We start from the raw sequence: 22,546 nt of genomic DNA, 5'->3' as shown, positions 1-22,546 counted from the left end.
TTAAAGACAAGGCCAGCTGGGCAATAGCTCACACCTATAATCCTAGCATGTTGGGAGGTGGAGATGGGTAGATCATGAGGTCAGGAGTTTAAGACCACCCTGGCCAAGATGGTGAAACCCTGTCTCAACTAAAAATACAAAAAAATTTAGCCAGGCATGGTGGCAGGTGCCTATAATCCCAGCTACTTGGGAGGCTGAGGCAGAGAATTGCTTGAACCAGGGAGGTGGAGGTTGCAGTGAGCCAAGACTGCACTCCAGCCTGGGCAACAGAGTAAGACTCCATCTAAAAAAAAAAAAAAAACAAGACAAGGCCGTTGGAGATAAGCCTTTCCACAAATCCATGAATAAAGCCAAGAAAGGATTTCCATGAAAACAGTGCCAGGCACATAGCAGATGCTCAATAAATACCTATGAGTGATTGCATAGGGAGAGGTAGTTACCTTGGATTTTAAAAAAGAGACATATAAACCAGGATAAAGAGGAAAGAGATAGAAAAAGTTGTGTTAATAATAGATTCAGACTGGGTACAGTGACTCACATCTATAACCCTAGCACTTTTGGAGGCTGAGGTGGGAAGGATCACTTGAGGCCAGGAGTTCAAGACCAGCCTGAGCAACAAAGCAAGATCCTGTCTCAACAAAAATTAAAAATTAGCCAGACATGATGGCATGCGCCTGTAGTCCCAGCTACTCAGGAGGCTGAGGACAGAGGATCGTTTTAGCCCAAGAGTTTGAGGCTACTACAGTGAGCTACAATTGTGCCACTACACTCCAGCCTGGACAACGGAGCGAGACCCTTTACTTTTTTAAAAAGTAATAAATTTTAAAGAAAAAAATTAAAGAAGCAAAGGAAAGAAACATAGCACTGATCCATTCCCACCCCTACTTTTTGGATGTGGAGAGAGATGGCAGCACCTGAAGCTTTAGCACGTGGCCCTCCTGATGCCCGGCTCAGTGCCCTCTACACCTGGCTAGGCTGCCTAACATGATGCTTGACTCACATTCCTCCTAACACGGCTGGGGGAGCTGGCACAAGCACCCTCTCTCTCTGTCTGGAAGCCCTTTTCTCTGCTGCCCAGTAAGGGACTCACCAAGTGTTACAAGCTAAACCAAGCAACACCCCCATATGTTAAAGTTCTAACTCCCAGTACCTCACAATGTGACTGTATTTGGAAATAAGCCCTTTCAAGAACTGATTAAGTTGAAGCAGGGGTCTTTACTGCCCACCTTAATCCAGTCTGACTGGTGTCCTTATAAGAAGGGAAATTTGGGGCCAGGTGCAGTGGCTCACGCCTGTAATCCCAGCACTTTGGGAGGCCGAGGTGGGTGGATCACGAGGTCAGAAGTTCAAGATCAGACTGGCCAACATGGTGAAACCCTGTCTCTACTAAAAAATAACAAAAATTAGCTGGGCATGGTGGCTTGTGCCTGTAATCCCAGCTACTTGGGAGGCTGAGGCAGGAGAATTGCTTGAACCGGGACCCGGGAGGCAGAGGTTGCAGTGAATCGAGATCACAGAACTGCACTCTAGCTTGAGTTACAGAGTGAGACTGTCTCAACAACAACAACAAAAAAAAGGAGGGGGGCGGAATTTGGGCCAGGTGTGGTGGCTCATGCCTGTAATCCCAGCACTTTGGGAGGCTGAGGTGAGCAGATCACCTGAGGTCAAGAGTTCGAGACCAGCTTGGTCAACATGGTGAAACCCTGCCTCTACTAAAAATACAAAAATTACCCAGGCGTGGTAGTGGGTGCCTATAATCCCAGCTACTCAGGAGGCTACCGCAGAAGAATCACTTGAACCTAGGAGGTAGAGGTTGTAGTGAGCCAAGACTGTGTCATTGCACTCCAGCCTGGGTGACAAGAGTAAAACTCTGTCTCAAAAAAAAAAAAAGGGAAATTTGGACACAGAGAGATGCCAGGGGTGTTCATGCACAGAGAAAAGACCACATGCAGAGGCAGCAAGACGGTGGCACCTGCAAGCCAAAGAGAGACAGCCCTTCAGGGAAACAACCCTGCTGGCACCTTGATTTTGGACTTTTGGCTTCCAGAAGTGTGAGAAAATAAATTTCTGTTATTTAAGACACCCAGTCTTGGTATCTTGTTATGGGGCAGGCAGCCTTGGTAAACTAATACTCTGAGCCACTTCAAAACTAAGGGGCATGAAAGCCTAGGGAAGATCACCATCACTAACAGGTGTTTTCCTGAAGAAAACAACCCTGTGAAGTATCAGAGCTGAGAGTTAAGACTGAGAGTGCTGCCCGGAACTTCAAAGCCCTACCTGAGTGAAATTAGCTAGACAGAGGACAAATGTTACACGACGCCACCTGTATGAGGAATCTAGGAGAGGCAAAGTCATGGAGACAGAGAGTAGAATGGTGGCTTCCAGGAGCTGGGGAGGAAGGGGAATGGGGAGTTAGAGTCTAATGAATATAAAGTTTCAGTTTGGGAAGATGAAAAAGTTATAGAAATTGACAAGTGGTGATGGCTGCTCAACAATGTGATGTACTTAATGCCACTGAACTGTACACCTGAAAATGGATAAAATAGTGCATTTTATAATATAAATTTTAGCTGGGCGCAGTGGCTCATGCCTGTAATCCCAGCACTTTGGGAGGCCAAGGCAGGTGGATCACCTGAGGTCAGGAGTTTGAGACTAGCTTGGCCAACATGGTGAAACCCTGCCTCTACTAAAAATATAAAAATTAGCTGGGCATGATGGCGCGTGCCTGTAATCCCAGCTACTCAGAAGGCTATGGCAGAATTAGTTGAACCTGGGAGACAGAGGTTGCAGTGAGCTGAGATCGCACCACTGAACTCCAGCCTGGGTGACACAGCAAGACTTCATCTTAAAAAAAATAAAATAAAACAAAAATTGGCCGGGTGTAATGGCTCACACGTGTAATCCAAGCACTTTGGAGGCCAAGGCGGGCGGATCATCTGAGGTCAGGAGTTCAAGACCAGCCTGACCAACGTGGTGAAACCCCGTCTTTAAAAAAAAAAAAAGAGGCCGGCATGGTGGCTCACGCCTATAATCCCAGCACTTTGGGAGGCCGAGGGGGGTGGATCATGAGGTCAAGAGATGGAGACCATCCTGGTCAACAAAGTGAAACCCCATCTCTACTAAAAATACAAAAATTAGTAGAGCCTGTAGTCCCAGCTACTCGGGAGGCTGAGGCAGAAGAATTGCTTGAACCCAGAAGGCAGAGCTTGTGGTGAGCCGAGATTGTGCCACTGCACTCCAGTCTGGGTAACAACAGCGAAACTCCATCTCAAAAAAAAAAAAAATATATATATATATATATATACGTATATATTTTTTAATAAAATAACATTTTATTAAAATAACTACACTTTTCAAAGGGAAAAAACTGAAAAGACCCAGTTGTATTCCAGCCAGGGTCAAGACATTCCCTGGGGTTTACAGTTAATTTAATCCACCACCACCCACTGAGTCTTGGTCCAAAAAGCAGCAGCCTCAGCCAAAACTTACATCTACTCTTTGGTAACCTGAGAAAGCTTCCAAGATGCCCATTCATTCACTGTGAACAGGGGACCCTCTCAAACCACAGCGGTGAGCTGCAGCCTGGGCCTCATACTCTGCTGTGTCCTCTGCCAAGTATGCTCAAGCACATAGCTCACCTGGGCTCTTTGTCCTGGTGAGGGCAGCAGTCACATACACAAGCTCTCCCGGTCACAGGACTTGCAACCAAGGAAGGGAGGGGGTTATAAAGCTAGTAGCAACGAACTAGGCAAAAGGGAGTCATGGATAAGGCATGCTCCCCTGAACCCACTCAAATCAACAACACTCCCAGCTCCTTCTTTAGTGATATGTTTCAGAATGCTCCATTCTGTTCCCAAAACAAGTCAGCCTCCCTGAACCAGAGAACGCTTGTAAAATTTAATCTAGACTCCGCTTCTATGCTGTTGATGACTTTTAGCAGCCTCAGACACCACCCAGATCTACCCACTCTGTCTCTATCCATGGAGAGGAGCCTGTACTCAACTGAGAGGTGACCACGAGGCTCTGGCCTTAAGAGATGACAATGGAACCAACTCGAGGCCCGGGTGACCTTTCCCTGCCCCACAGTTACTCACTCAAACTGGCTGCCAGTCCAGCCCATGACCCAAGGGAACAACAAAGCAGTGGTCACTCTGGCGCCAACACATAGCCCAAATCCAAAGGGCAAATTAAGCTGCTTAATAAAAATGAGAAAACACAGGGCAGCCACTCACGTGAAGCCCATGAAGAAACACAAGATCTGTCCCATCTCATGACTGACATCTGCAAGAAGGTTGATGGGTACACTAGGCTGGGTGTTTGGATCAAGAATTCCTCAGACCTCCCAACACAAAGAAATGATAAATGTGTTTGAGGTGATGAATATGCTAATCACCTTGATTTGATCATTATGTATTGTAGATAGGTATCAAAATATCATAGGGTACCCTCTAAACAGGTACAATTATTATGTATCAATTAAAAATATAAAAGCAGGAAGAAAAAAAGAAAAGAAAAAGAAGGAGGCTGGGTGTGGTGGCTCATGCCTGTAATCCAAGCACTTTGGGAGGCTGAGGCGGGTAAATTGCTTAAGCCCAGGAGGTCGAGGCCAGCCTGGGCAACATAGGGAGATCCAGTCTAGACAAAAAAATTAATAAGAAAAGGGAGAAATGTCTGGTGCCCCAACTGACATCAAGCCAACTGCAAGACAAATAAGGGAGTCCCTCCTCCCCAACACCAATCAGCCTGCAATCACAGAATGTGTGGGTGAGGCTAACCTAGACCATCCTATTTCAGCCCAGTCAGCCCACATCAGTAAAACCGCCTAGCCAACCAGAGACCTGTGAGAAAAATATAAATGGTTATTTTAAGCCACTTAAAAAGAAAAAGGTCATCTGAAAGTAAAGTAGAAGGATGAAATGAGGAAAAGACAGAGTAACTAACTGATAAGTCACGTCCCAATAATCAGTAAAATTCCCCAGTCCTGACCCCATGGGCTATGAAAAGGAGAAAGGGCTCTTCCAATATGTGCTATGTATAAAGCTCAGAACCAGGCTCCATGGGAGACCCAGAAATGAACGAGTGATTCCTGCCTTCAAAAAGCATGTAGTTGGCACAGAGCGGTGGCTCACACCTATAATCCCAGCACTTTCAGAGGCCCAGGCACGAGGACTGCTTGAGCCCAGGAGTTTGAGACCAGCCTGGGCAACACAGCAAGACCCCATCTCTACAGAAATAAATAAATAAATTAGCCAGGCATGGTGGTACACACCTGTGGTCTCAGCTACTTGGAAGGCTGAGGTGGGAGGGCTGTTTGAGCCTGGGAGGTCAAGGCTGCAGTGAGTGGTGACTGAGCCACTACACTCCAGCCTGGGTAACAGAGCAAGACCCTTTCACAAAAAAGAAAAAGACTAGGCGCCACAGCCCATGCCTGTAATCCCAGCACTTTGGGAGGCCGAGTAGGCAGATCACTTGAGGTCTGGAGTTCCAGACCAGCCTGGCCAACATGGTGAGACCCTGTCTCTACTGAAAATGCAAAAATTAGCTGGGCCTGGTGGTGCACACCTGTAATCGCAGCTACTCAGGAGGCTGAGGCAGAATTGCTTGAACCCAGGAGGCAGAGGCTGCAGTGAGCCAAGATCACACCACGACACTCTAGCCTAGGTGACAAAATGAGACTCCATCTCAAAAACAAAACAAAAAAGCACACAATTTCTGCCACAACATGGATAAACCTTGAGGACATTACACTCAGTGAAATAAGCCAATCACAAAAAGATAAATGTTGCAGGACTGGATTTACATGAGGCATATATATATATTAATCAAATTTAGAGAGACAGAATATAATGGTGGTGCCAGGGGCTGGGGCAGGGACTACGAAGCTATTATTTAATGCGTACAGAGTTTCCACTGGGAAGATGAAAAAGTTTGAGATGGAAGGTGGTGATGGTCATCCAACAATGCTGTCAACACACAGAACTGTATGGTTAAAAATGGTTAAAATCTTCCACTTGACTAGCCTTACCCAAAAAAACAATTTAAAAGAGTTAAGATGGTAACTTTTGTTATGCGCATTTTACTACACTTGCTGAAAATTACAAAAGTCGTACATATTAAGTTATGTGTATTTTACCATTTAAAGAAAAGCATACAGTCTAGAATCACAGGGTGCCCCCAAGCCTTTATTGCCGTTTTTCCTTAAAGCAAACGGCTACTCTCTGCCCTCCAACTTCCGCTGATTCATTAAGTCCTCTTCAGTCCTGCCAATTCTGGAAGCTTCCCTGATCTCACTTCCCTCCAACACATACACGTGTGTGCCTCCGTCTCTTCCATTAACTTGTAAGTTCCTAGATGGCAAGAACCACACTCTCTTTCCATGGGTCCCAAACAGTTATACAGCAGGGCTCACAGCTGTCTATCATTACCCCCACAGGTGGGCCCAGGGTGCAAAGACTGGAAGGATCCCCTGAAGCTCCCCAGTGTGCTTTGCAGGTGGCAGTGTGGGGTAGCAGGAAGAACACCGCAGGGGCCATGTTCCGGAGGGAACAGCTCTGCATTCACACAGGGACCCAGAATCCCAGCCCTGCCGCTTCCCAGTTGTGTCTTCACCTGTAAATGGGCAATTCCACCCCAGGGTGACAGATAAGCCCATGAGGGGCCCTATGGGAAGCTATCCCAGGGATAGCTTTCACCCCCTCCCTTGAGGGGTCCTCAACTCAGAAATGCGACGGCCCATTCATACAAACAGACTGATTCTGAGTTATTAGATCCAGGCCACCATATCTGCCTGCCGCTGGGAAGCATTAGGACGACTTCCTCCCCACCCACCCCCATGAGTGATTTTCCTCATTGTTCCTTTTCAGATCAGCAGGCTCCAGAGCCCTCTAAAGAACATCGGTAAACAGTCCAGCAGAGACAGATGGCTGAGCCAGCGCGGATTCCTCTTTCCACACCAGAGGAAACTGCTGGGCAAAGAGTGTCAAGGTGCCCAGGGCTAAAAGCCTGGGCTGTTAAAACAAGCAGGAATTCTAAAACCTCACAGTATCCAAACCAGTAGACTGTACAACGCCAAGAGTGAACCCAAATGTAAACTCTGGACTTGGAGTAATAAGTAGGCACCAATGCAGGTTTGTGCACTGTAAACGTGCCTCTCCAGTGGGAGTTGTTAACTGGAGACACTGTGCCGGTGTGTTGGGGGGTGGGGAGGGAGTGTATGGGAAATTTCTATTTCCCCCACTCAATTTTGCTGTGAACCTAATAGTGCTCTAAAAAAAAAAAATTGTCTTAAAAATGAAAAATTGTCTGAGGGAAAATACATAATCTCTTTTAAAAGATGTTTAAATGACCTTGGTTATTAAAAACGTCTAAGAGGCCCAGCGAGGTGGCTCATCCCTGTAATCCCAGCTACTCAGGAGGCTGAAGCTGGAGGAATACTTGAGCTCAGGAGTTTGAGACCAGTCTGGGCAACACAACACAACAAGCCACTGTTTTTACAAAAAAATTTAAAAATTAGCCCAGTATAGTGGTTTAAACCTTCAGTCCCAGCTACAGAGGAGGCTGAGGCGGGAGCTCCTCAAACAAGAGTTTGAGGTTGCAGAGAGGTATGATCATACTCCTGCACTCCAGCCTCGATGGCAGAATCAGACACTATCTCTTAAAAACAAAAAACAAGCAAAAAGCAGTTTAGGGGGAAAAAATAAAACCTAATGGGAAAGAGACTGTGGGACCTTGAGGACATTCAGAGAAGTATCAAGAAAGACCTGAAAGTGGGTCCAAGTGGTAAAATTAACTCCTCAGCCATTTCCTGAGGACCTGCCCTGTGTGACTCGAGGCACTGGGCTTTCCATCCTTCTATAATAATTCCTATTTTCATCTACTGACTTGCATTCAGGGTCTGGTGATGTGGTGGGCAACAGGGCCACGTCTACAGAAGCTATAGGAAAGGCTGGGCCCATGGTTCTGGAAACCCAGAATTTTCCACCAGCAAAGATTATCATTTCAATTTGCACATCTCCCTAAAAATCTCTCATTTTCTTTTTTATTAATAACTCTCCTACACCACATCACTGAGGGCCAGTTCAAGCTGGCTCGCCTGGCCAACAGCTGGCCAGACGAGGCTGGTGCCCGGTAACCACAAGGCAATCCTCCAGACTCGAACGAGCTGATGTGCCTGCAAAGCAGGCTTCTGAATAGCAGAGCATCCACCCCGCCCCCACACGGGGACTTAGGGAAGGCAGCCGGGCCAACTTGCAGGTCGGAGCCCTGCACCACAGCCAACCCCAGCTGCAAATGGAAGATCAGCAACTGGAAGTACCTAACACAAACAGGACAGAGTGCCCAACGCAAAAAGGCAGCTCCAAGGAGCCAGAAATAGCCTCACTTGTTTCAAGAGGATTCTGACAAACCAAGCACATCCAACTCTTCCATCAGCAGAAAAAGAAAAATCAATGGAGCAGAAAACCAGATCAGCTTAACAGAGACCAGGTCTCCAAGAGATTCCCCACAGCCTGACACACACACCCCAGTCCCCCACTCTTTCCTTACCCCAACCAACGGCAAACTGTGCCTGGATCTCAAAACACAGTGACCAAAACGCCTGATGTTATTTGCATATAGAACAGAAGTTATGTGCACAATCCCATAGTTCTAAGGTTAGGGCTAGAGTCTGACCACAGATTGGGAGCCCCAAATAAGCACCTGTGGATGCTTATCCTTGGGAAGATGAAGCAGCAGGAGCACACTGGAGGGTCAGGAAATGGGGCTGGGTTACCACGCACGGAGGAGCCTGGGGCTGACTAATGATGAGTGAAGTCTCCCATCAAAGCCTGGCAGATCAGAACAGGTGTGGCTCAGCTTCAGCCCCAGATGAAATCTCTATGCAGTTGATTTTCCGTGGCCCACTGAGTCACAACTCCCTGGCTCCTCACCTCCTCCTAATTCCTAGTCTCACCTGCTGTGACTTGCATTCAGGGCTGCTGGCTAGCAAGCAAACCTGATGCTTCTACGGCCTGGGAGCAGCTAGCATATCTCGGGTTTCACAAATGTGTCATATAACCCTTCCAGGACAGGATCAGTGGGGTGGCGGGGAATGCCCAAGACGCAAATCAGTCCCTGCTAACAGCATCCGATCCTGGCGCTAGAGATGACTGTGGCTTTTATACCATCCTCACTTCTCTGAGAGGAGAGGGCATAGAGCAAGGAGTTACCGCCTGGGGCATCTTCCTTCAACTCACAAGCTGTACTTCACCAACACAGTGCTCTAGAACCAAAGGAAGAAACCACCTCCCATCCCTCACAGGACCACCCTCAACCCAATCCCATTCCAAACACTGACAATATGCATTCTGGAAGGAGGGGATGGAGTTTGTTCGGGCACAGGATCAGCGTGAACCACAAGCGCATCTGCAAATCACTTAAAAGTATCCATTCCTCCCTCCCAACTTGTTTTATATCCCCTACTCGTCTATGGCTTTTCTCCCCGGTGCAGGTGTGCCCACGCACGTGGCGTGAAGAACTCACCGGCGTCTCCATGGAAGGTGCCCTCCCCATCGTTGGGCCAGATCTGCCCGGTCTTGCGGACGCCCACTATGGTGGCCTCGGACACGACAACCGGGCAGTGCCGGTGCCGCTTATGGCACTGCGGCGTGGGGGGGCTGCTGCTGTCGAAGGACTGCTGCGAGTTCTGCGACGGAGAGCGGCTCTTGTCCCGAAACATGCGGTAGGTGGTGGGGCTTGGGGACACGCGGCTGGACTGGCCGGAGGAGAAGTCCTCCTCGCTGGAGGTGAGGTTCTCGTTGGAGCTGCAGTCTGGGGTGTAGCCGCCTCCACAGTCCTCAAAGCTCCGGGGGGAGTAGGACCTGCGGGGCCAGGTGAGGCGCTTCTCCTGCTCCGAGGTGCTCTGGCTGCGCAGGAGCGGGCCCTTGCCCTCCCCTTCCATCATGCCCCCGACATAGATGCTCTGGTAGGGCTGGTACTCCAGGGGCGGCCAAGGGGGCCTGCCACCACCATTGGCGTTTATCAGGTTGTCCTTCAGAAAGCGGGGGTTCAACTCGGCGTCCTCGTAGTCGCCGTCGAGGCCGCAGCTGCTCTCCGAGAAGCGTCCGCGGTAAGGGGGCCTGGATGCATCCCCCACACTGGAGCCCGCGCTGTGCTGGGACTTTTTGCGCTCCATCTGCATGGCCTGGCTGCCCAGGGAGCTGATGCGGTCCGACACCTCTTTGTCGTTGACCTTCACCAGGCCGCGCTCATGGTGAAACTCGACGTTCACGTAGAAAGGCTTCTCAGCGTCCCCGCCGGGCTGGCCATGACCCTTGCGGATCCGCTCGAAGTTGGACCTGAGCGCCGCCACGCTGGCTGGGGGCCCCCGGTCGTCCCGGTCCCCCGACGCGGAGGTCCCGGACCTTCGGGCGGCCCCGGGCCTGGCCTTGCCAGGAGAACCTTCTCCGTCCGGCTGGGCCTCCAGCTCCTCGGCGGGCGGCGGGTCGGCTCCGTCGGCGGGCGCGGGCTGCGGGCGCGGTGCGGGCGCGCGGGGCTCGGGAGCGCCGTCGGGGGTCTGCGCCAGGCGCCGGAAGCCCCAGCGCTGCCGGTCATAGCTCTTCTTCTCCTTGGCCAGCAGCGTCTGCAGGTAGATCATACGGAAGCGCTCCTGGTTCACCTCCTGCTCCAGGCGCCGGATGGAGGCCTTGCAGCGCTCCAGCTCCTGCTCGATGTCACCCACTGAGCGCAGCTCCATGCGCGGCGGCTCGGAGTCCGGGAACTGCGCCTTCCACGCCTCCGCGAAGCCCACCGGGTCCACCATGGCGCGGCCGGCCTCACCTGCGCCGCCGCGCTGCGCGCCGGGCCCGTCTCAGCGGCGGCGCGGCGGGCTCGCCAGACCCGGCCCCGGGCGCCGGGCGGCCCCCATGGCCCCGCGCGGCGGCGGCGGCGAACAATGCCCGCCCCCTCCCCGGTGGCAGGTGAGGCGGCGCGGGGTGCAGGGCGCGCGGGCGCGGGGCGGGGCGCGCGGGGGGGAAGGGCGCGGACTGCGCACGCCGCTATTGTGTGCGGGGCTCCTCCGCGTGACGAGGCGCGGGCGCTACCCTCCGCTCCGCCCGGCCGCCACTAGACCCTGGTCGTGGCCCGCGCGTTCCTCGCCTCTCGCTCCCGCGCCGTCCCGCAGCCACGCCGCCGCCGCCGCCGCCGCCGTCGCCTCCCAGGGCTCTGCGCTCGGCCCGCCGGCTATCGCCGCACTCCCGCCCGACCCGCACTCTGCGCCGCAGGAAGGGGAGGGCCGGGGGGCGGTGGCCGAGGCGCGGCTGACGGAGCCGGGCGGGCCTCTTAAAGGGGCCGCGCCGTGGGCACCAGCTGGAGGCACCCGGAGGCGGCTTCCCCATCAAGCCGCCACCCTCCCTCCCATCCCTGTGCCTTTTGGGAAACTGAAGCCCTAACAACGGCGAATTGGACTGTCCAAGTCGCAGCCCAGAGGTCCCCATAAACAGGACACCGGACTCCCTGGTCCAGAGGGACCTTTCCAACAAAGAGGGCCGGGTCAGTTCTGCAGTCCTGGAACGGGAACATGTGGCTCCCCTCGAGGGAGGAGGACTTCTCCTATGGCCAGTCCAGCCGCGTGTCCCCAAGCCCCACCACCTACTGCATGTTCCGGGACAAAAGCCACTCTCCCTGGCAGAACTCGCAGCAGTCCTCCGACAGCAGTAAGCCATCCCCTGCCCCCACGCCACAGTGCCATAAGCGGCACTGGCACTGCCCGGTTGTCATGTCCGAGGCCACCATTGTGGGTGTCCGCAAGGCCGGGCAGATCTGGCCCAACGATGGGAGGGCACCTTCCATAGAGAAGCAAGTGAGTTCCTCGAACCTCACAGCCCTGCCTTTAACCAGCCTCAAGGCTGGGCACTCTAGGGACCACCCATCAGGGCCCAACTCACAGAAGGGCCAGGACTAAGCAGGTCACCCAGCGATGCAGGGAGGGCCGGGCTGGGTCACCAATGCCAGCACCCCTGTTTCAGCAGGCCTCCCACATGGTAGACCTGCTGTGGGTGACTGCCACACAGGGTTGTCACAGCAGGACCACATGATGAATGATAAATAGGAATTTCTCCCTCAGGTCACTCAATACCCACACCTGCCTTCCTGTGTGCTGAGCCATACATTTGTTCCCTGGCCTCTCCTGAGCTCCAGAGGTCAGTGTAGTTTTTCCACCCTGGACATGACTCAGAACTTCCCTAATTAGCCTCCCTCTAAGGGGCCGCCAGCCCAGAGCAGGAGTGAAACAAAATCTTTGATGGTTCTCTAGGGACAGAGAGATCCGAGACACAGCAGAGAGTGCTCTGCAGGGAATCTGACGGGCACAACATGAAAATACCCAAACCAACCTTCTGGGTTAGGGGAAAAGGAAACAGGATTTGGGAAATGAATTACTGGGCTTGAGTCCTGACCGCCTCTCTCTGCCTCAGTTTGAAGTGAGAAGAACATCCACCTCCAAGGGCTGTTGTCCCTGTGTAGATGTGAGGGATTATCATTCCCTCTTCCAAGCGCCAGTGTCATCCGGAGCAGATGCTTTGACTTCCAATCTAAAGTACAAAGCCCAGGCTAGTAGCTAGGCTAGCCCTGCATAGGTTCAGGTCTCCCCGCCGACTGTGTGACCTCAGCAATGTCCGTCCCCTCTCCGAGTCTCAGTTTTGTCATCTGCTCTTCATTTGCCAAATCCTGCCTCCTTTTCCCCTAACCCGGCAGGCTGGTTTGGGTATTTTCATTTTGTGCTCATCAGACTCCCTGCACTCTGCCCTGTCTCAGATCTGTGGGCTTCCCTAGGAAACCAAAACCGATTTTGTTTCACTCCCTGCTCTGGGCTATCCCGTCTTCCCCCTAGCCCTGTGGGCCACGGTACAAAATGTTGAGAACATCGTGCGTGAAATGCCCAGATGTGGCAAACATAAAACACACCGTGATAAATGATGTGTAGGGATCATTTCGTGATTGCCTTTTAATATTGGTGTCCTGGAGAACATTCGTGCTGCTGGGAAAACCCCTGAGACCCAGTTTCTAGTTAGGGTGGGCAGTGCGCAGCTCACTGCTGCCCTCTGCAGGCTCTGATAACCTCCTGCCATTCTGGTCCCTTGGACCCAGCTGATCTCAACCCCTTCTTGTCAGGCTTCAAATAGCCCATTTTGCAGGTGAAGAAACTGAGATGCAAGTGATGCCGTGGCTTTGGGGTAATGGGTAATAAAAGGGCTGGAATCCCAGCAGTACCACACTGAGCAGTGCTCTCATCCTCAGTGGCCTCTTTTTTTTTATTTTTAGACGAAGTTTCACTCTTTTTGCCCAGGCCGGAGTGCAGTGGTGTGATCTTGGCTCACTGCAACCTCTGCCTCCCAGGTTCAAGCGATTCTCCTGCCTCAGCCTCCTGAGTAGCTGGGATGATAGGCATGTACCACCACACTTGGCTAATTTTGTATTTTTAATAGAGACAGAGTTTCTCCATGTTGGTCAGGCTGGTCTTGAACGCCTGACCTCAGGAGATCAGCCCACCTTTGCCTCCCAAAGTGCAGAAATTACAGGTGTGAGCCACCACACTCAGCTGTGGCCTATTCTTTAAAGTGGCTATGATAAAGGCCAGGCACAGTGGCCCACACCTATAATCCTGGTGCTTTGGGAGGTTGAGTCAGGAGGATCACTTGACCCCAGAGGTTCAAGACCAGCCTGGGCAACATAGCAAGACTCCATCTCTACAAAAAATTTAAAAATTAGCCTGGCATGGTGACACGTGCCTGTAATCCTGCCTACTCAGGAGGCTGGGGTGGGAGGATTGCACTGAGCCTAGGAATTTGAGACTTCATTGAGCTAGGATCATGCCACTGCCCTCCAGCCAGGGTAACAGGTCAAGACCCTTTCTCTAAATAAACTCTGAACTCTGAAGCTGTTTAGTTTAAGTTTGCATACTCTGTTCTCTTGGCATAGCAAATGGCTTTTTGTTTGGCACAAAGACACATCCAGATAGTGGCTTTCTCCCTTGTGGAGCAGCCTCTTCTGGCCCCAAGGACACTGCTCTATCCTCAGGACTTCCCTGAAAGCACACTTATCTTGGGCCTCTGGGCCTTTCCTGCAGAGTTTTGTCATCCATCCCTCCCTAGGGAGGAGTGCAGCGTGGCATGGGCATGAGATTCAGACACACGTAACACTCTGTAATCTCCCACTCAGTGTCTGTCCCAACTAGATCTAAACTCTGCAAGGTCAGAGACCTGTTTATCTTGTTCCCCTATGTCCCCCATATAGTGAGCTCATGGTAAGTGCTCAGCCAGGACTGGTGGAATGAGGAACTGGATGTGCGTGTGGCCTGCAGGGCAGACAGGCCACGAGTGGTGCGTGTGTATAGGGGAGGAAATGATAAGGCATTCCCAGCCCAGCCATAGCAGAGGTGTGTGTGCCCTGTGGGAGAAGGCACTGTCTTGGCAAAGGCTTGCCAGGGGAGGTGATGCCTGAGCTGGTCCTAAGGACAAGGACAAGGTGGACAGAGGACAAGGAGGCTTCAAAGTTGTGTTTGAGGAACAGCCAGGTTGGGAGATGAGGCCGATGTGGGCAGTAGGAAGTGGGGTCAGAGGTAAGGCAGGGCCTTGTAGGCCTGTACACAATTTGGGGTTTATTCTAAATGCAAGGAAAAGCTGCTCAAAGGTTCTAAACCTACACTGTCCGATAGAACTTTCCAGCACCATGGGTATGATCTGTAATCTGTGCTGCACAATACAGCAGCCATGAGCTGCCCCATGTGATTACTGAGCATCTAAAATGGGGTTGGGGCAGCTGAATAACTGAATGTTTGGTTTCATTTTAGTGAGTTTCAATTCCCACAGTGGCAGCTGTATTAGACCGCACAGCGGCAGTGGGTTACTTGCTGCGGTCTATTGCGTGGAAGGTTGGTCATGGGAAGTGGGAGCAGGGGTATGATTGGGGACTGTGGCAATAGTTTATGAGGAGGGCAGAAGCAAGGTGGCCCAGAGAAGGGGTTGGATTTCAGGACCATTCTGGAAGGAAAATTCACAGGACTTGTAGATGGAGTGGGTGTAGGGAATGAGGGAGGGCCAGCTATGGGGCTGACTTTGGGATGCTGACTGCAATCGGCAAGCAGAGGAGCCTGCGTAGGGCCTGGATGATGGACTCTGTCCCAAGAAAACAAAAAAACAAACAAACAAAAACCCCACTATCTTTTGTAATTAAAAGGAAAGATTTTTTTTTTACAACTTTATTGAGGTATAATTGAAGTGTCACATACTGCAAATAAGGAGTGCGTAATGAGTTTTGACATCTGTGTATACTTTTAAATCCATCACTACAATTAGATAACAAGCATTTCCATCATCCTCAATCCATGTTACGTTTTTAAATCTCAAAACTACAATAATACAGAGAAGTAGGGTTTTTGGTGATGTCCCCCAGTTTTCCTCGTTCTTTGAGTGTGGTTACATGATTCTGTTATTTATTCATTTACTTATATGTTTTTTGAGATGGGGGTCATGCTCTGTTACCCATGCTGGAGTATGTTGCAATCTTAGCTCACTGTAGCCTCCAACTCCTGGCTCAAGGGATCCTCCTACCTTGGCTTCCTGAAGTGCTGGGATTACAGGCAAGAGCCACCACGCCCAGCCAAGAAGTAATTTTAAAATCAAAACAAAACACACACACATCTTCACACACCCTCAGCAGCAACTGAGGCCACCCTTTCCCTTTACTGGAAGGACAGGATGGGACACAACAGCCCCCTCTGCTGGAGAGAATGCAGAACTTCTGATGCCTCAAAGCCCTGGGGGTGGAAAGAATGCAAGTGTCACTCAACAGATAAAAGAATAGAGGCTGGCACAGTGGCTCATACCTGTAATCCCAGCACTTTGGAGGGCTGAGGCAGCTGGATTATTTGAGGTCAAGAGTTTGAGACCAGCCTGACCAACATGTTGAACCCTGTCTCTACAAAAAAATTAGCCTGATGTGATGCATGAGTGTAGTCCCAGCTACTCAGGAGGCTGAGGCAGGAGAATCGCTTGAACCCAGGAGGCAGAGGTTGCAGTGAACTGAGATTGCACCACTGCACTCCAGCCTGGGTGACAGCGTGAGACTCCATCTCAAAAATAAAAAAAGAAGGAGGAGGAGGAGAAGTTTGAGAGCAGTCTGGGCAACATAGTGAGACCCCCATCTCTAAAAAAATAAATTAAAAAAAAAAATTTATACCTGGGCATTGTGGCATGTATCTGTAGTCCCAGCTACTCTGGAGGCTGAGGTGGGAAGATTGCTTGAGCCTAGGAGAAAGTGCAATAGATTAAAACTCCTGTGCCGATTGGTAGTGGGATTGTGCCTGTGAATAGCCACTGCACGCCAGCCTGGGCAACATAGCCAGACCCCATCTCTGAGGGGGAATGCATATATATGAAATTCTAACCCTCAATGCACCTAGGAGGTGATTAAGTCTTGGATGGAGCCCTCATGAATGGATTAGTGGCCTTATAAAAGGATCTCTAAAGAGCTCTCTCAAATTCTTTTTCTATGTGAGGAGACAGTGAAAATTCTACAGTTTGTGACCTGGAAGCTCTCACCAGAACCCAATCATGCTGGTACCCTTACCTTGAACTTCCAGCCTCTGGGACTGTTGTGTGTAAAATTTTTCTTTCTGGTGCCACAAAGAAAAATTAGTTATGGGACAAAGGATCTCTCAGCAAAGTAATTCTTTTTACATCTAGCAGAAAGGGTACCCCATTAGCAATCTTGCCACAAGAGTACAAAGAACTAAAGAAAGCGGACATATTTATTTCTTACGCATTTGGTGTTGTCCTTACTGCTGTGTCTGATCTCCATTGGCTGGAGTCAGACCTCACTGTCTAAACTAAAACCCAATTGGCTAATAACTTGAAACTTTTCTAAACAGGTTAAAGCAATGGAGAACAAAAAGAAGTTGAAATAAGGAAGGGGCATAGGCTGTGAGCTGGGACATGCCTGTGAGCACGTCCAGCACAGATATCTTGGTTAAAGTACAAGGACATAGAATGTACTACATGCCTGCAAGGATGTCTAACAGCTACACAGGACGGGGCTTCTAGCAAAAAACAAGAAGGCTTTTGAAGAAAGTGTTTAAAACAAACCATTATTTATTTATTTAGGAGACAGTCTTGCTCTGTCACTCAGGCTGGAGTGCAATGGCATGATCTTGGCTCTCTGCAACCTCTACCTCCCTGGTTCAAGCAACTCACCTGCCTCAGTCTCCCCAGTAGCTGAGATTACAAGTGCATACCACCAGATCCAGCTAATTTTTTGTATTTTTAGTAGACATGGGGTTTCACCATGTCGGTCAGACTGGTCTTGAACTCCTGATGTCAGATGATCCGCCCACCTTGGCCTCCCAAAGTGCTGGGATTACAGGCATGAGCCATTGTACCTGGACACAGACTATTATGTCTAACACTTACGAATTTGTCTTAGACAAGAAAGGAAACTTTGAAGAGGAACTCTTCTACTTCCCACAGGGACTGTGAGAAATACATTTCTGTTGTTTTAAGAATCACCTAGACGATGGCAGACCACACTAAGACAATGTACTTGTTTGAGTCTGTTTTTAGTTCTTTGGAGAATATACCTAGGGACGAAATTTCCAGATCATGTCATGTAGCAATTCTATGTTTCACTTTTCGGGGAACTGCACAGGTGACTTTTTTTATTTTCGCTTTTTTTTTTTCTTTAAGACAGGGTCTGGCTCAGTCACTCAGCTGGCATTGCAGTGGCACAATCTCAGCTCACTGCAGCTCCAAGCTCCTGGACCCAAGCAATCCTTCCACTTCAGCCCCCCAAGTAGCTAGGACTACAGGTACACACCAACATGCCCAGCTAATTTTTATGTTTTTTTAGAGATGGAGTTTTGCCATGTTGCCCTGTTCTCAAACTCCTGAGCTCAAGCGATCTGCCCACCTCTGCCTCCCAAAGTGCTAGAATTACAGGTGTGCACCACTACACCTGGCTAATGTGCTTGTTTCTAGTTCACCCAAAGGCCCCATGTGGGTGAGTGCAGTGGCTCTGCCCATGAGGGTCACACAGTCTTCAGGAGTCCCATCCACCTAGCCCTCACCAGATGCCCAGCCTGGAACTGAGGTCTCTCAGCATGATTTCTTTCCACTTCCCCAGCCATCACCCCAACAAGAAGCAGGGAAAGGGGCTCAGAGAGTGACCCCCCACCAAGTCACATAGCAATAACTGGGGGCCCAGACTTGAGCCCCACCTCTTGACTCATGATCAGTGCTTTTAACCGTTGTACCATCAGGCAAGACATTGTAAACGGCAGGGCTTCCTGCCCTCAGATCTGCCTAAGCCTGACTTAAAAGCCTGGGTGGGCTTTTATTCTTTCTTGCTCCTTTTCCGCCCTGTTTCCACCCCTGTTCCCACCCACTTGGGAGGCTGGAGGCCAGAGCAGGGCTCCCTTCAAGCAGGATGTTGCCATGTGACCACCATCCAGCATCTATCATCCATCATCTGTCATCTGTCAGCCCTGGGGGCAAGATCAGAAAACTGGGTCATCAATATAGCTGTCCTCTATCCCTCCCCGCATCCAGAGTGGGGAGCAAAGATCTGAGGGCCATCTTTGGTCTGAGGGTCTGTGTGTGTGTGTGTGCCAATAAGCCCTCATGGAACCACTGTCACAGGATCTGAGTGATTGGGGCTGTGGGCCTTTCCTTCCAGGCCTGGGCCCCTCCTCAGGAGCTCCACTGCCTTCTGCAGAATCAATTATTGATGAGGCCCTGTAGCCAGGAGAATCCCAGCAGAGTCTCCTGGCCACCGTTGGTAGCCTTCACAGGGGGCAAAAGGGCTGGGACAAGGTGAGCTTGTTCCTGAAGATATGGCCAGTGAGTTGGTCCAGGCTGTGGCTTCCAGTGGGCAGAGGCCCAGAGCACCCTCTGGCCAGAGATGCCAACCACCTATAGGGGAAGAGGAAGCCCAGGCCTGGTTTGCCTCCCAGACCCCCCACCACATGTCCCAGAAGACAGGGGATGAGCCTGCTGACAGCTGCCCAGGCACAGGGGGTCCCATGCCTGTTCCCTCACCTGCCTGAGGCCCAGGCTCAGACAGTGGATACTGAGGGGGTACCTGGACAAGGGGAGGAGGAAGGATTTGTGCTGCCTGGAAGGAGAGTGTGATGGTCACACATCCCGGCTGCTTATTGGCTTCCTTCAGGGGAAGGCTGACATATGGAAGGTGACATTGGGAGGCCACAGCAGATGGCAGAGGAGCCTGGGAACGGCTGAGAGGGCGTCTCATCTCATACAGTGCCTGAAGTGGGAGGTATCTGTGCATGTGTGTGTGTGTTTGTGGCAGGGTGGAGGGGGATGCCCACGGTCTGCCCAGTCTCCAGGAGCCGCTTCTCCCTCAAGAGAGGAGGGGTGCCTCTCTGTGCTGTGAGTTTCTTCCTCTGAAACCCCCCACATGCCTTCTCTCGTCCCTTCCCTAGGCTCCCTTGGTTGCTGTGCCCCCTCTGCAGTCCCCTCCAGGCCTGGGATTCCCTGGCTACCTGCCAGCATCCCCAGGGGTGCAGGGCTCCAAGAGCTGGAGGGAGCTGCCTCCCAGTCTAGCCCCACCTGTGTGGCCCCAGGGCTTATGCCCCATGCCAAGCCTGGCGCACCTGTGGAAATGGGGTGGGGTTGGCACCTGCCATGTGGGCTGTGGGAGGAGTGAATGGGACAATGCAGAGGGTGGGCCAGAAAGGGGGCTCCAGGAAAGCTAAATGCATGAATGAGTAAGAATTAGTGCAGCCTGGGCAACACAGTAAGACCCTGTCTTCATGAAATTAATAAAACAATTAAAAATTAGCTGGGCAAGCTGGCTCATGCCTGCAGTCCCGACTACTTAGGAGGCTGGGGTGGGAGGATTGCTTCACAATGGGAAGTTGAGACTGCAGAGTCATGATCATGCCACTGCACTCCAGACTGGACAACAGTGAGAGACTCCATCTCAAAAAAATATTAGTAAATGAAGCCAGGTGCAGTAGTGCCAGGTGCAGTAGTGCCTGTAGTCCCAGCTACTCAGGAGGCTGAGACAGGAAAGTTGCTTGAGCCCATGAGTTTGAGGCCATCCTGGGCAATGCAGCAAGACCCTGGCTCTAAAAACCAAAAAAAAAATTTAATAAAAAAAAAGAGTCAATGAATGGGTCAATTTAACTGATCCTCTTCCACTTCAATATTCAGTTACCTAGATTGTAGGTGACCTCAGCTCTGCTGGGTTAAGATGCCCTGCATCCCTCCAGTGAGAGACGTTTGTCTGGGAGTGGTTCACATCCCACCCCCCAGGCTGAAATGTGAGTTGAATGGATCCTGGTGGCCTCTCCTCCACTTCAGAGGCCTGTGGCAGGACTGGGAGGAGGGGGAGGCAGGCAGGTGTGGCACAGGGTCGAAGGACGTGAGAGCAAGTGTCCTGCTCCAGTCACTGTGGAACCTGTGTCACCACGGCTGCTGGGCTGGGAAGGACAGAATCATAGACTCACGTTGTGAGGGCACAGGGAGCGGCAGTGAAGGGGAAGGCTCAGCTGGGGGACCCTGAGGAGGGCTGAGCTTGGTTGGGGCCATTCAAGTAAACTCCAAAGGGTGGCAGTATGCTGGGGCCACCTTACTGAGGGACATTGAGCCCCAGGGGTGAGGGCATCTGGAGCAGAATCCTGCTGGCATCAGACTCCAAGTGGGATTGGGAACAGAGGCAGGGGAGGGACCAGGAGTGTGGAAGAGTAGAAGGTGCTCAGGTGAGTCCCATCTTTTCAGTGGTCTGCACCTCAGTCTCCTCACCTGTTAGGCAGGGACAGGGTGGGGGTGGTACTGAGCCTACAGCATTGGTGTGAGTAAATGAGCTTCCAGAGCACCCCACTGCACATGGGGCTGGCACAGATAGCATGCTCCATAAATGGGGGCTCTTGCTACTCCCTCATCCACTCCTGGATGACTTCTGCTTTGGGGAACACTGGAGCAGAATTTCCACCACAAGTGGGTTCGAGTGGGTGGTAGGCAGTGGCGCCTGCTGAGGTCAGCGATGACCTAGGCTCTGGCCTCTTCCTCTTGGGAGCCAAGGTGTAGAGTTCCAGTTGTTAGGAACATTGTGTGAGGCTGCACCATGAGACTAGCCATGCACTCATTCTGAGGCATACTTAGTAGGCTGGTGCTGGGGACACAGCAGTGAACAAGACAGGCCACCAAGGCCACAAGGATGGTAAGGGAATTGTAAATCAGGATGCCTCAAAGGAGACCAGGATAGGGATCAAGGGCAATCTGACCCAGCTGGGAGGCCAAAGCAGGCTTCCCTGGGGAAGCACCTCTACGCTGAGTTCATTGGCAAAGGTCTGGGAAGGAGCTGTTGCATAGGGAGAAAGCCCTTGCCTTGCCTCAGGACAAAAGAGGAGCAGACATTGGGACAGAGCCCTTCATCTTCTCAATCTCCCTTTTAGTTCCCTCTATTGCCTCCCGCTTATTTGGCCCCTAGTGCATCAGACCTCCAGTACTTCACACCCTTATGAAGTCCCCTTCCACACCGACTCTGGGCTTTGGACATTTGGCCAAAATGCCCCATTACAGCAAGTGTGATGCAAACAGAGGCTTGATAAGTACTTATACATTGGGGCTTGTTTCTGGAAACACTCCTTCTTAGAAACCAGCCACCATGCTGTGAGGAAGCCCAAGCTGCCATTTGGCAAGACAAGCATTCAGGCTGAAGCTAGCACCAACTGCCAGGCATATAAGTGAGGCCATTGTGGACTCTGGGAAAATCATCCTAGTGGCCCAGCCACCAAGCAGGGAGCAGAAGAATAACTGGTTAAATCATAGACTCATGAGAAATCATAAATACTTGTTGCTTTAAGCAATGAAGTTTTGGAGAGATTTGTTACGTAGTAGTAAATGGCGCAAATGTTTTCCTGCCCCTAGCCCAATTCTTTCCTGTGCCCAGAGCCTCTCTAGCTGGCATGAGTATCCTTCCTAAGACCTGTGCGGCTCTGCCCTGAAACTTTTTGTGGCTGGCTCCTACCAAGCTCTTCCCAAGACCAGAACATAGATCCTCAGGCCCCCAAACTGCCTTCACTGGTTGATGCCTTGTGAGGGTCTCTGGGTCAGACAGGACTTCTGGGTTTGCAACTGAGTGATGATGCACAACTGTCTCTGGCTTCCAGGGACAGCCAACCACAGGATTGTGCCCCACACAAGTCTATGTTTCGTGTGGTGGCATCTTGGGTCAGAGTGCAATTTGTCTGCTGGGAGCATGTCCTTGTTTGAGCAACCTTCTGGCCTCCCTGCCTTTTTTTTTGAGATGGAGTTTCACTCTTATTGCCCAGGCTGGAGTACAATGGTGCAATCTTGGCTCCCCACAACTTCCGCCTCCCAGGTTCATGCAATTCTCCTGCCTCAGCCTCCCAAGTAGCTGGGATTACAGGCATGAGCCACCATGCCCAGCTAATTTTTTATATTTTTAGTAGAGACGGGGTTTCTCCATGTTGGTCAGGCTGGTCTTCAACCCCCGATCTCAGGTGATCTGCCCACCTTGGCCTCCCAAAGTG

At 51.3% G+C, this 22,546-nt stretch overlaps 1 protein-coding gene and 1 pseudogene across 3 annotated transcripts in view; one reads left to right on the top strand and one right to left on the bottom strand.

Annotated features, from left to right (window-relative positions):
• The window catches only part of LOC100393591 (BCR activator of RhoGEF and GTPase), a 137,095-nt gene extending 125,846 nt beyond the window's left edge, over positions 1-11,249 (bottom strand). Inside the window, exon 1 of one of the 2 annotated variants that reach the window (XM_035267221.3) lies at positions 9,520-11,249. In XM_035267221.3, coding sequence (XP_035123112.1) covers positions 9,520-10,798 — 1,279 coding nt within the window. In that variant the 5' untranslated portion in view covers positions 10,799-11,249. The remainder of the gene's footprint in view (positions 1-9,519) is intronic. The other variant, XM_054239375.2, reaches the window with a different exon arrangement.
• Positions 11,250-11,399: 150 nt separating this feature from the next.
• LOC118146215 (breakpoint cluster region protein pseudogene) lies at positions 11,400-15,179 on the top strand (annotated as a pseudogene). Its single transcript, XR_013521814.1, has one exon. The product of XR_013521814.1 is annotated as a breakpoint cluster region protein pseudogene (transcript).
• The last annotated feature ends 7,367 nt before the right edge of the window (positions 15,180-22,546 follow it).

Source organism: Callithrix jacchus, chromosome 1 (genome assembly GCF_049354715.1).
Source record: "Callithrix jacchus isolate 240 chromosome 1, calJac240_pri, whole genome shotgun sequence".
NCBI lineage: Eukaryota > Metazoa > Chordata > Mammalia > Primates > Cebidae > Callithrix > Callithrix jacchus.
The sequence above is the reverse complement of the archived record's forward strand: the minus strand, read 5'-3'. Positions and strand labels throughout refer to the sequence as shown.